This window comes from Cricetulus griseus, chromosome 7, assembly GCF_003668045.3.
Source record: "Cricetulus griseus strain 17A/GY chromosome 7, alternate assembly CriGri-PICRH-1.0, whole genome shotgun sequence".
Classification (NCBI taxonomy): Eukaryota; Metazoa; Chordata; class Mammalia; order Rodentia; family Cricetidae; genus Cricetulus; species Cricetulus griseus.
The window spans coordinates 115,947,557-115,961,252 of NC_048600.1; the positions used below are offsets into that span (position 1 = coordinate 115,947,557).

General features: G+C 52.1%; 2 protein-coding genes across 3 annotated transcripts; one reads left to right on the forward strand and one right to left on the reverse strand.

Moving 5' to 3' along the window:
• The first annotated feature begins 1,053 nt into the window (after positions 1-1,053).
• On the forward strand, positions 1,054-4,627 carry Tmem101 (transmembrane protein 101). Of its 2 annotated transcripts, none has more exons than XM_027427946.1 (4): positions 1,054-1,258; positions 1,554-1,734; positions 2,735-2,881; positions 3,602-4,627. In XM_027427946.1, the coding sequence occupies exons 1-4, from the start codon at positions 1,122-1,124 to the stop codon at positions 3,908-3,910; spliced, it is 774 nt and encodes a 257-aa protein (XP_027283747.1). In that variant the 5' UTR covers positions 1,054-1,121; the 3' UTR covers positions 3,911-4,627. The 2 variants fall into 2 exon arrangements, with proteins under 2 accessions (XP_027283747.1, XP_027283748.1); XM_027427947.2 differs by having other exon boundaries at positions 1,202-1,322.
• A 2,638-nt stretch (positions 4,628-7,265) lies between these two features.
• Nags (N-acetylglutamate synthase) lies at positions 7,266-10,699 on the reverse strand. The gene is made up of 7 exons (XM_027427945.2): positions 10,295-10,699; positions 9,537-9,811; positions 9,228-9,441; positions 8,751-8,931; positions 8,313-8,484; positions 8,035-8,217; positions 7,266-7,419 (listed from the first exon to the last, which is right to left on the reverse strand). The coding sequence occupies exons 1-7, from the start codon at positions 10,697-10,699 to the stop codon at positions 7,266-7,268; spliced, it is 1,584 nt and encodes a 527-aa protein (XP_027283746.1).
• Positions 10,700-13,696: the final 2,997 nt, after the last annotated feature.

Below are 13,696 nucleotides of genomic sequence, written 5' to 3' on the forward strand. Positions count from 1 at the left end.
TGCCCAGAACTTTTGCTCCTTTCATTGATATTTGCTGAACACTGATTGTGAACTACAGGACATAGTGACAACACCACATGTTCATTTATCTGTTTGTGTAGCAAGTATTTCCTGAATGTATGTTTAACTCTGAGACTATAAATAGAAACTACATGCTTATAGTTGTTGCACTCCTGAAATTCACAATCTTGTGTGTGTGTTGTGTGTTTTATTCATAAGAGAGTTGCAAATGCACAATTGCCTCTGCTACCATGATTAAAAGGGAAAGTAGCTGCCGGGCATGGTGAAGCGTGTTCACAATCTCTGTACCTTTGAGGTGCAGACAGGAGGATAACAAATTGGAGGATATCCTGATCTATATAGGAAATCATGTGAACAATAAAATCAGCCCTCAAACCCCTCCCGAAAAATGTTTAGCGAGTATGTAACAATAGGAGAGGTGGAGACCACTGGAAGGGCGCTGAAGTCAAGCTGATGGTTGTTTGGGGTAGAGTGGGAATATTGCAGTTGGAAAAAATGGACTGAGTATGATGTCATAAATGTGTAGGCCTCCCTCTTGTCTCAGGAAACAAAGACATCAAGACCAGACAAGTGACTTAGAGCCAAGAGGACTCCAAAACCAAAGACGTCTCTCTGGGGCCTATGTGGATACATTACACCCTTTTATTGGACCCTTCTTATGTGCTAGGACCACCTTTGTTCAATTTCGGTTTTCCAACAATGGTGAGGTAGAAGAATGTCATTATCCCCATTTCACAGATGAGTCTCAGTTTAGATGACGCAGCATTGTTTTTCAGGTTAGAGTCCACGTCTGGTTACATTTAGAGTTGTTTGCTTCCATACGTCAAGCTGCGATCCAAAATTTTTGGTGATCCAACCTTGTGTTCCTTGCTAATATCCCACTTTGAAAGTACAAAGAGGAACTCTGAGCTCTCTCTACAGGCAGAGTTCGGAAAGGCTGAACGCCCTCTTTTAGAACACATTTTCCTCCCGGAACTAGAGAGCAAAAGCTTTGTTTCCCGACGAAGAGAAAACAGTAAGGGACCGGAAGTTGCTCGTATTATCCTCCGTGCTGGTCTCTCAGACCCGGGTGAGGCCATAGCGGACTGCCCTTTCCCAAGATGTCTTCGAAGATTGGTTCGAGACGCTGGATGCTGCAGCTCATCATGCAGCTGGGTTCGGTGCTGCTCACGCGCTGCCCCTTTTGGGGTTGCTTCAGCCAGCTCATGTTGTACGCTGAAAGGGCCGAGGCGCGTCGGTGAGCGCGCCCACGAAGCCGTCGAATGCGGTGGGGGGCGGTACGGCCTGTCCCAGGAACTGGGGTGCGGTGATGTTGGGGGAAGTTGGGGCCCAGAAGTTGGGACATTTGGACTGGGTGGGATTGGTACTCAGACAGGTTGGGAAATGTTCTGGTCCCACTATACGACCAGAGCTGATGCGGTGGCCCCAGCAGTGAGAGGGGCCTCCAGTTTCTGGAGATCAGTGGAGCTCGCGGGAGCTTAGACACTTTACCGTTCATTCTGTCCTCATTGCTCCCTACATTCGATTCACAGGAAGCCCGACATCCCAGTGCCTTACCTGTATTTCGACATGGCAGCAGCTGTGTTGTGTGCTAGCTTCATGTCCTTCGGAGTGAAACGGCGCTGGTTTGCGTTGGGCGCCGCGCTCCAGCTAGCCATTAGCACCTACGCCGCTTACATCGGAGGCTACGTCCATTACGGGGACTGGCTAAAGGTGAGCACATAAACTCTAGAAGACATTTCGATATGGGGAAGGAGCTGTAGAGTCCTGGTGGGCACGTGTGGTGCCTCCCTAATGTGAAGCCTGGGAAGACGGAGGCACTAGGTTTTTAGCAGTTTTGTAGCGGTTATTACCGAGCACAGAAGTGGCAGATCCATAGAGACCACACAGACCTTCCTCCTATAATGGAGGTCCTGAGGTAAGAAATGGACTTTCTCCAAATTCATGCCACAATGAATTACAGTACCTGTAACTCAGAGTTACCTGATTCCCAGACTCCTTTAAACCACCCCTTTATTAACCCCACACTCATAAAGCAAGAGACCTTGGAGAGGTAATTGATATTATTAGTGCAGAATTTGTGTTTGCAAATGCAGAAGCAGTATTGGCCACTGCAAACCTGAAGGTAAGGTGGTACGGAGGCACCGCCTTCAAGGACTGGACTGTTAGTCCAGTAGGGGAGGCAGATGTGTGAACACCTATGGGAAAGTGGGTCTATTTTGGTTTTTTGTTTGTCTGTTTCCAAGACAGGGTTTCTCTGTGTAGCCCTGGCTGTTCAGGAACTCACTCTGCAGACCACCCTGGTCTCAAACTCACACCCAGAGATCTGCCTGCCTCTGTCTCCTAAGTGCTGGGATTAAAGGTGTTGAGCCACCACTGCCCGGCTATTCTTGCTTTAGTTGATACAGAGTCTGTACTACATAGAGGCAAGAACCCAGGGGTGGAGACTAGGGGTGGAGGAGGTGGCCACACGGGCATCTGGGTTCTGTCACTTTCTGTAGGACCATGGCCAGTTTTCTTATCCCCTCTCAGCTCTCATTTTCTGCCTTGTAAAGAGAGTTTCTCTCTCCAAGTCCACCACACTTGGAATAGGTAAGAGGGCTCATCGGATAGAACGGGATGTGTAGAAGGGATCCATTCTGTGTTCTTGACAACCAAGAGAAATTTAACGATCACAGTTCTTGACTGGGGCCCCATTTTCCCCTGGCCTTAGGTCCGAATGTACTCGCGCACAGTTGCCATCATTGGTGGCTTTCTGGTGCTGGCCAGTGGGGCCGGGGAGCTATACCGTCGGAAACCCCGAAGCCGTTCTCTGCAGTCCACTGGCCAGGTGTTCCTGGGCATCTACCTCATTTGTGTGGTAGGTTGGGGTTCTATTAATTGGAGGCACTTGTGTGGGAGTGAAATGTGAGCTTAAGCCTGGCAGAATCCTTATCTGTTGAGTAGAACAAGACCTTGCAGGTAATTTCTGGTGGCTCCTGAGTTCTTGAGGGCTCTCCAAATGCCTGGCTGAGGGTCCGTCCTTCCAACATTATTGCCACCAGCTAGATAATGAGTTGAATTGACCATTCAATCCCAATTCTGAGAGTCCAGCAAATAAGATGTGATTTTCTCATTGCTTCAGCTTCCAAAGGATGAGAGAGGGACAACTCAGCCCTGGTTGTAACTCTACCACCTAGAGCTGATGGGGGCCACGTAGGATAGTCAGGTTGCCCTTCCTGGAGTTTGGGAAGGTCAGTGTAGTTAAGGACACAGATGGGCTTCAAGCACGAGACCTCATCATAGGAACCAGAAATCATATCCCATGTGCAGAGCTCTATGTGGCTTTCCATGGTGTGTATATTCAAAAGTGGGAGTCTCCATCTGACTGTGGAGACATACTTCTTCTTTCAGAAGCTCCCAGGGGAGCAGAGACCAGTCTCCCGGGGCCCTATAAACAGAGCGGGAGACAGTCCATACTTTCAGAGGGTCCGTATCCTGAGAGGGGACTTGGAGGCTCACTTTACAGGGGCTGATTTGTGGGCACCACCTCAGGGAGGCCCTCATCTGCTGGAGTCTCAAAAAGGTGCTGTGTCTCTAGGCCTACTCGCTGCAGCACAGCAAGGAAGACCGGCTGGCATACCTGAACCATCTTCCAGGAGGGGAGCTGATGGTCCAGATGTTCTTCGTGCTTTACGGGGTCCTGGCCCTGGCCTTCCTCTCAGGTTACTACGTGACCCTGGCTGCCCAGATCCTGGCTGTGTTGTTGCCCCCGGTCATGCTGCTCATTGATGGCAATGTCTCCTATTGGCACAACACTCGACGTGTCGAGTTCTGGAACCAGATGAAGTTACTTGGCGAGAGTGTGGGCATCTTTGGAGCTGCTGTCATCTTGGCTACTGATGGCTGAGTTCTGCAGGGAGAGGCTGATTTGGGCACAGGGGGCCACTGAGGGCCACCTTACCTTCCTCCTTGCTGGCCCAGTTGCTGTTTATTTATGCTTCTTGATTTGTTTGTTTACCTTTTTTTTTTTTTTTAAATAGTTAAGGTTTGTTCCCCAAGTTTGTGGCTCAGATCTTGGGAAGATGGAAGCCCTCGTGCTGTAACCCTCGTAGGGTTGTTGTCTTCTTACTGTTTTAGGGGAGGGCTGAGGCCAGCTGCCTCTCCCCCATGTGTCCAGGGAGGGCGGAGTCCCTGCGAAAGGAGTAAGGCAGAGGTGGGGTGCAGGTATTAGGAGTGGGGGACAGAGGAAGATCTGGAAATAGCAAATGTGAAAATTCCTTTTGGAACCTGGCAGATGCAGCTAAACAGTGCTTTTCAGACTAGGTGTGTGTATGTACTCACACAGGTAGGGGGAGCCCTGTAAGGAGGGGCAGAGTGACTGGTGCTACAGAAGTCACATGGGCTCTTTGGGGGTCTGCTGGGACACAAACAGTCCCAGCTCTCTGACCCCACTGTAGAGTTGAGAGCTGGCCCTGGTGTGCTCTGGGATGTGCAGGGTGGAACAGACCTGCCGGGATGCCTGCCGCTGCATCAGTTCTCAGCTCCTTGTTTGGCTGGATAGGTGGAGCACCCTCCTAAACACCAGACCACACAGTTCTCCAAAAATAAACATTTTATACATTTTGCCTTTGCTTCTGTCTTCCCCATGGGGCACTTTGCCATTGGCTGGGATTGATTTGGAGTTTCTTGAAAGATCATCTAGGGTTAACACCATTGTGGACCTCCTAAGACTCCCCCTGTTCTGAGAGTTCCCATAGTTCTTCAACTGTTTTTTATAAAAAAAAAACAAACAAAAAACAAAACAAAACAACAAAAAAACGCTTGTTCTGAGTTGTGCACACCTTTAATCCCAGCACTTGGGAGGAGAGGCAGAGGCAGGCAGATCTCTGTGAGTTTGAGTCCAGCCTGGTCCTGAGTGAATTCCAAGACAGCCAAGGGATACATAGAGAGCCTCTGTCTTTTTGTTGTTTGAAAAAGGGTTTCTGTAACAGCCCTGGCTTTTCTGGAACTCACTCTGTAGAATAGACTGGCCTTAAACTCAGAGGTCACCTGCCTTTGCCTCCTAAGTGCCAGGATTAAAGGTGAGTGCCACCACATCCAGCATTAATTTTGTTTTTGAGACAGCATTTCATTATGTAACCTAGCCTGGTCTCAAGCTCCTGATCCTCCTGTCTCTACTTCCTGGATGCTGAGGTTACAGGCATATTTCTATGTCCAGCTTTGTTTAGGCTTTAGATTTCCCCTCCAGCCCTTTTATAGCCTGTCTTTCCCTCTTTGCCTTTGGGGCAGCTCTTTTGAAGACATCTTTGGCTAGGGTAGCTAGAAAGAACTAATGTCATATTACACATGAGGAAATGGGAGATTCAGAGAAAGTAAGCAGCTTGCCTCAAATCACAGAGCAAATCCAGTTGGAGCTAGATGGCTGGCTGGTCAGGTCTGTGGAATGTGCAAACCCAGATGTATCCTTGGTATACATAATCCCTAGAGGAAGGTAGGCTAGCCACCCTTGGGCCTGCCATGGTTCCTGATGTGCCATGGTGGTCTTATAAAGACACCTGGTGTATCAAAAATTGTTCAGAAGGTGTTGAACGAGGGCTGGAGAGGTTGCTCAGCTGGGAACCTGGGTTCAGTTCCCATCCAGTAGGAATAAATCTGGTATGGAGGCACATCCCCATGATCTCAGCACTTCAGAACGTGAAGACAGGAAGATGAGTTCAAGGTCATCAGCTACATAGTGAATTTCAAGCCAGCATGGGCTACCCTGCCACAAGAAATGGGGTGTGTTTGTGTGGGGGTGGGCTGGAGCGATGACAGTGGTTAAGAGTGCCTGTTCAGTCATGAGGACCTGAGTTCAGATCCCAATACTTATGTCAGGTGACTCATAAATGCCTGTAATTCCAGCTCCAAGAGATCCACTGCTTTGGTGGATCCCTTCATAGGTGCGTGCACAAACACACAGACATAAAGAAAATATTTCCTAATATGCATGGGTATTTTGCCTGCACATTGGTATAGGGTACTGGAGCCACCACATTGGTGCTGGGAATAAAATCTGGATCCTATAGAAGAGTACCCTGTGCTCTTAACCACTGGCACATTTCTCCAGCTCCCATAATAAATCTTAAGAAAATGTTTAGGCCTCAGTGACAGAGCACTGGCTGCCCCTTCAAAGATTCAGTTTGATTTCCAGCACCCATGTCAAGTGGCTTACAGCCATCTGTGACTTCAGCTCCAGGGGATCTTACGTCCTATGTCCTCTTTGCCTCTGTGGGTACCTGCATGAAACACACACTCACACTCATACAGAGAGATCATTTGAAAAAAAAAAATCTCCAAAAATCATTGAATGAAAAACCTCTGGGCCCTGGCTTGTTCCCCAGCTAAGATGTATTGGTTTTATAAAGATGACAGATGGTCTGTAGGGGGACAGGGAGAATGTCTAAGTCTGGGCTTTTAAGCCAAGGCCATCCTGTGATTTCTCTGGGTTCTTAAAGGTAAATATGCTGTTGCTGTTAGCAGCTGTGTGATCTGTGGAGAATGTTTCCTGACCTAAGAGTGGAAGTACACCTCTAAGGGCTGCTGATTGCTAAGTGGGGAGACAGTGGGAGTGTTTACCCTCAGTACCTTCCATCTCTGCAGGTATCTTTTGGCCCCTGGCCTTCAAGCACTTGCTTCCAGAGGGTCACTATCTTTTAAAAAGAAATCTTAAAACATCCACTGGGGCTATAGCTTAGTAGTAGAGCACTTGCCTAGACTGTCCCAGGTCCTAGGTGACATCCCCACTATCAAAAAAAGATCACATATCCTGAAACCCTTCCTGTAGTTTAAGCTGTCTTGGTATGTTTTTGAGACAAGTGTGACTGACTCAGACAAGCATTTTCATTTTAATCAAGGCCTCCTGAAGAACTGCAAGACACAAGGGAAGTAAAATGAGTGGTAGAGCAGGTGAGCTTAGATGCTGTGTAAAATGAAGGAGCCTCAAGACAACACAGGCCAAGGAAACTGGCCTGCCCTTAAAGTTGGTTACCTTAAGTAGAGCCCTGGAAGGCAATCCCAGCCCCATTGCCGAGGCGGAACATCAAAGGCCATCTGACTGTGGCTTTGGAACAGGGTCTTTGTCTGGCTTCACTCTTTCTGTGTCTCTAGTGCCTCAGCAGGCACGGTGCAGCTTCCTCCCCTCTGCTGCCCAGGGTCATCCCCAGCAGGCATGGCTTTTGGTCTACCTCGGCCATCCCAGGATTTACAGGGCCTATGATGGTGGGTCAGCTGCCCGGGTCAGAAGCTGGCTTGCAGAAAGAGTCCGGAAGCCCCTTGGCATGGTTGACTAGTTCATAGGAATCCCGGATGTCGGCCAGACCAAACCAGAAGAAGATCCACTGCTTGTTGGAGAAGCTGCCATCGCTATGCTTGAAGTACCTGGTTGTGGAGGCAAAAGGGCCAGCTCTTAGGACAAGGGATTGCTCAGTGCTTACTCTGTTTTCAGGATATTTATCTACTACATGACACCCCACTAGGACCAGATGCCTGTTATTTTTATCCTAAGAACAGCAGCCAGAGACAGAGAATCTCAGGAAGCCTATATAACTTGCCAGGATCTCACAGCTAGGAAGGTGAGAAGGGCAGCGGAGTAGGGGGTGCACGGATGCTATATCCCCACCTCGCCCTACTACCTTGTGTAGCAAAGGAGCTGGTACTTTGTTACTTTCTAGTGGCGGGTAGAGCAGCGGGGGCTGAGGATGTGGTTGCTGAATGAAAGAGGAAGTTCCTCAGAGCCTGGAGTCAGGAGCTTGGCAACTGAGCCTGAGGAGAGCTACAAGGGTCAGGATTGATGATAATCCTAGTTAAATGCCACTTGCTTCAAAGAAAGCAGAGATGTGGGACTGAAGAATGTCATTAGGTGACCTTGACCTGAGAGACTTTTCCCTGAAGAAGGGAAGCAAGTGAAAGGAGGGAATGAATGCCCAGCTGCCCTGCTGGTGGAGCCTGGGGCATGGCTGGCTGGGGCTTCTGGAGGAGGAGGGCAAGGCCTACCAGGGATTGATGGGGTTGGTGACCCTTGAGCGCCAGAACAACGTTTGCAGGTCCCTCCGAAGGCACTCCCACAGCATCTGGCCGGAACCTTGGCCCTGGCGGCTGGAGCTCACCACGAATTTGTCCAGATATGGGGTACCCCCTAGTACAGGCTCCACAGTCAGAATGGCTGCCGCGTTGTACCTGGCGCAGCAGGAGAGAGGCAGGCTGGGACTTCTTGGCCTGAAACTGCCCTGCTCAGGACCTTGGGCTCTGCCCTCTGGGGCCCAGAGGCTCACCCCTCAGAGACATAGATTGAGTGCAGACGAGGGCGCAGTGACTCCAGATAGTCGTCCCGGAGCTTCCTGCCAAAGCTGGTGTTGACTAGGTTCACTAGGCGGCCCTGGTCAAGGCTGTCCAGGCTGCTCACTCGAAGCATCCGCTCAGCGTTCTTAAACAGGGTGCCACAGCCTGGAGAGATTGGACAGTTGGGCCAGAGCCAGGTGTACAGTTAGATTTGCTTTCCACCCATCTACCCTCTTCTTGAGTTCCTTCCTCTAGTCCCCACTGTCTGGGTTCTCTCACCCCCTCTCAGGCTTCCAGAGCATCAGGAAGCCATTGGTGCAGCCTCTCCCTACAGCTTCCAGCCTGGCTCGGAAAGCAGCCACTCCTGCTGGCCCGCACCCAGGCCTCTCACCCTTGGGACCCAGCCCGGCCCATCTTCTTGCAGCCCTCACCCTTGTTACTAAAGAGCTCGGTGAGCAGTGTGCTGGCGGAGGTGATGACAGCAGAGGAGTAGTGTGGCAGGCGGCTGAGCACGTCCACGATGAGCCGGATCTGCTGCCGTTCTTTGATGCTCAGCCATTCGGCGTTGGTAACAAGGTCAAGGTCAGCGGGCAGGTTCACGTTGCTGAGGATCTAAGTCCCGGGGAGAATACTGAGCCTCCAGCCTCCAGCAGATACACACCCATACCAACCTAGGCCCTGCCCTGAGGACCTCTCTTTGACCACTTAACCTTTACTTCCTCCCAAAGTCCTCTACCTGGAAAGGCTCAGATCTGGCCACCAAGGACCAACCCCCCTCTCTGGTCTTCTATTAGCCCTTACTGCTCTATTGTGGCCTGTGGCCTGCGGTGGAGTCATGCTGAGGACTCAGGACAGGGGGCTGACTCAGTCTTGCTAGTGTCATGAGGTGGCATGGGAGAGGGGCACACCTTCTGCCTGGTGTCTCGCAGGCCTCCTGAATCATTGAGGAAGATGATTTTGGTGGGCTGCAAGGCTTTGGCCAGAGACGCGGTCACCTCCAGCGAGTCAAGAAGCACCGAACGGCGCACAGCCGTCTCCCCAATGGGACACAGGATTGGAATGCTGTTGGACTCCAGGCACCACTGCAACAGGTCTGTCTCCACCGAGACGATGCCACCATAGCTGTGGGCCAGATGTGATGCTCAAGAGGGACCAAGGGCAGAGCCAGCAGAGTGGCCCACTCGGAGGATGCCAAGGTGGGCTGGGCCGACACTAACCTGGCATGGGGGGCCGGCTCCGCAGCGCTCAGCACTGATCCGCCGCCAAAAAAGGGAACAGCAGTAGCTGCATTATGCCGAAGCTCATCCACCAGCACTTTGCAGCTCTGAGCAAGCTGTGCCTTAGCTTCCCAGAAGGAAAGACAGCCGGAAGGTGCCGTGGGGGCCGGCAGCCCCAGGACCACCAGCGGCTTCATGTCCATGCGTTGCAGGAAGGCCAGGGCGAAAGCCAGGCTGGATACCGCCTGCGGACACTGGAACACCGCCTCATCCACCTGTACAGGGGCGGGCGTTCAGGGACACCACACTGGTTCTAAGTGGCTTGTTCCTACTCGGACCTTGGGATCCTCAGTGATCCTACTCTACTCAGGTGCCTTCAGACCCCACTTTTGGCTAACTTTCTGCCCTTTGCCCGTTGGGTCTTGGCCACCCCCTTATCTACCTCGGCTCCTCCCAGCGGCCTTGGACTCTGGGACACCTTGGGGGGAGGGGTGATGCGACAACTCTGCCCACTGAACCCCTAACTGCGTCCGTGGCGAGGGGCCTTTCTCAGACATCTCCGCTGGACTGCTGGGTTCCCTATTCTCCTAGTAGCGCCAGCCGCAGATTCCGCAGCCTCACGGCTTCGCTCCAACCCCAGCACTAACTCTGCGTCCCTGCGCTTGGAGGCTCGCAGCTTGGCACACCGAGACTGACGACGTGTTTTTGAAGAGCCTTCATCTCCTTGCTGTGACACGGCCACACCGGGATCGGCTTACCTCCATGACGGCAAAGGGCTTGTCCACTGAGTGGTAGCAGGTCTGGAATTGCGTAAGCCAATGGCGTGCCTCCCCCGGGCTGGCACCACACTGGTTCAGAAAGGCCTGGATGTCCCGCTGCACCAGCGATCTGCCGGCGGGAGGCGCAGGGGATTCGAGGGGAGTTGGAGGCGGTGTCCACGACGGCTCTTCGACGGCAGGCGACTGGACACGACCCTTCGCGCCCTCGGCGTCCTCTGCGCGAGGCCTGGCAGTGCTGAGCCGTCGTCCTGGGCTGGCGCTCTTCGCCCCGCGCCGCCGCGCGCTACCGCTCAGTCTCCGTGAGCCCCCAGGACCTCCTGGGTTGTGCAGCCTTCTGGCGGCAGCAGCGGACCGCAAGGCTGTGGCCACCCACGCCGTCGCCATGACGATAACCAAACCCACTCGCCCCCCTACCCACAGGTGGCGGGCGGTCTGGAGCTCACAGCACTGGGGATTCTTAACTTGCGTCCGAGCTGGGCTGGATCAGACCCGGTGCAGGACGGAATAGGAGGCCCCGAGTGGCTTCTGGGTGCGTTTGGGGCGGGCAATTCACCGTTCAGAGGGCGGGGCCTCTAGAATTCTCCGCCCCTGGGTGGGGGGAAGAGACTGGCACCATTAGCGCAAGGGTTACGAGGGTCAGATTTAGAGTGGCGGAGCTCTTTAATCCGCTGCCAATGCAGGTTTCAGGAAGCGCTCAGGTGTCCCAGGTGTGTCTTTGCGTATTTGCAAGGTCGTGAAGGCAAGTGCCATGAGTTGGAAGGGGGAGTCTGGGAAAATTGAAACACAGGACTTGATCCTCATTTGTAGCCTCTGGATGCCAGTACTGCTGTCAAGCCGAACGTGGTGGGGCATAATTGTAATCTAAGCTCCTCGGAGGATGGGGCAGGAGGATTGCTGAGAGTTCTAGGTGAACCTAGGCCACATAGCAGGGCCTTGTCTCAAAAGATAAAACTAGCACTTGCGAGGCAGAGGCAGGCCTGTATCCACGAGTTCAAGACCAGACTGGTCTACATGTCAAGTTTGAGGACATCCAGGGGTCTACATAATATAGAGAGATGACCCTATCTCAAAAGAAAAAAAGACACCTCCCCTCAAAAAAAAAAAACCCAAAACAAAACATGAAATAAACAGAACCTGTCATGATGGCCACATACCTGTAACCCCAACATTCCTGAAGTGGAATCAGGATGCTCAGAGTTAAGGTCATCCTTGACTTCATAAGCAGTTTAAGGCTAGCCCGGGCTAATGAAACCCTGTTTGTTTGTTTTTGTGTTTTGAGACAGGGTTTTCTCGGTGTAGCTCTGGTCGTCCTGGAACTCACTCTGGAGACCCGGCTGGTAGAGATCTGCCTGCCTCTGCCTACCCAATGCTGGGATTAAAGTCGTGCGCCACCACTGCCCAGCCTAAACCTTTTCTTAAAATGGAAATCTTGTCTGGGTTCATGAGCAGGTTAGCCAGGGTTTGTCAGCTCCAGCCTTGGGAGCCACCCTGAGGAATACCATCATATCCTCAAAGTGCCTTAAAGCTAAAATCTATTCATAGGAGGATTGTGACTTGAAGGCCATTGTCATTTTCCAGAAACAGGTAAAAAACAAAAACAAAAGAATATCGTGAGAACAAAAGCCCTAACCCTGCCAGATGGAGTAGTCTGGCCTGCTGGCTTGACAACCCTTTAGTACCAGGTACCAGGTAACACCTTCCCAGGCAGAATGCCTGGCTCTGTAAAACCCACTTCTGTCATCTTCATGGTGACTCCATGAGAGGTATTACTGTTACCCCATTTGCACATCAGGACCTGGAGACACAGACTAGATAAGAGGTAAGTACCCTAGTGTGAAGGAACGCATATGTCACAGAAAACAGTGTGCCTGTTGTGTGGACTCACCCCCATGTGTACCCAGTTAGGCTTATCCTGTGCTGGGTACACGCCATCCAGTCCAGTCCCCTGCTGTTACAGAGGAGGAAATGGGACTCTCATTGTAAAGGGAAGGTGACTTGGCCAGGGTCACACAGCTCAGACACTGGGCATACCTTCCCTGGTGATTTTTGTTGTCAGTCTGCTTGATTTGAAAGAGTGTCTTGCTATGTATATCAGGCTGGCTTGGAACTCACCTCAGCACCCTGAGTGTGGGGAGTACAGGTGTGTGTCACCACACCTGGCTCTTAGTGAGTTTTTGTTTGCCAGGTCAGGATTCCAGAAGACCACCTGGAAGGGGTGCCCTGGCCACCTCAGCATTCCAGGGTGCTGGGCTGGGGGTGCCCTCTGTAGTAGAATGTGTGAGAGGCTCTGGACGCTATCCAAATGGAAAAAGTTCCAGAGGATGCTGGGTAAGTGTGTGGACCCTTTCCTGGAAACTCTCCCTTCAACCTCCCCTCCCCTCCCCCCACTGTCCCCTGCCTGGGAGTCTGGAAAGGGAGGAGCGATGACCTTTGAGTCCTCCTCATTGGTGTTTCCATTCTCCAGCTTAGAAAACTAGGCAGGCAGTGCTGCAAGGTTGAGAGGGTCTGTGTGTGGGGCCCCGGCACGTGTACACACATACACACACACACACACACACACACACACACACACACACACACACACACACACACAGTGGGGACACTCCCTAGCCCTTTTCTTCCCTCTACTTCCAGACCACTTCACCCCTTCTCGCAGTCCCCAAGGAGGGAACCTACTCCTTGAGCTATGATCATTTTCATCCTCAGACTCCTCCCTAACTTCAGAGGCCCCAGCCTTCAGTCTGCTTCCTCTCCCTTCCCCTCCTCCAGGCCCATCTGAGTGCTCACTCTCTGGTCTCTCCCCTCCAAGCATTTCTTCCCTCTCTTCCTTCCGAGCTTATCCCCGCCATCTTTGTCTTAGACTGAGCTCCCCGGACACAGGGCTGCCGCCTCTCTCCTGGGACCGGAGGCCTCCCAAGTGCCCAGACACCCATTCATTCAGTTCAGTGAGTGTCACCAGCGTCATCCCCATTGCCCCGGAGCCTGTGGGACAGACAGATATTGGCTGGGCTTCCACCCAGAGGGCTGTGTCCCCAGGCAGCCAATGGGACCCAGGTGTACCCTAGTGAATGATTAACACCAGGCTGATGGACCTGGGGCCACTGTGTCCCCATGGCTTCTTTCGTAGGGAAGGCCCGCCTCTGTATGAACATAATATATGGGAACAGTGACCCGACCTTCCAGCCATGCACATGCCTCCCACATCAGACCCCTTTTATTGGCTGTCCCCTCCCGTCCTTTTGTTTTTGTTGTTTTTGAGATGAAGTCTCAAAAGGAAGGTCCCTTCTTTTCCTTTTGCTCTTTGACACTCTCCACTCTAACCTAGGCTGGCCTGGAATTCACAACAAAGCTCAGGCCAGCTTCAGACTGGCAGCAATCCTC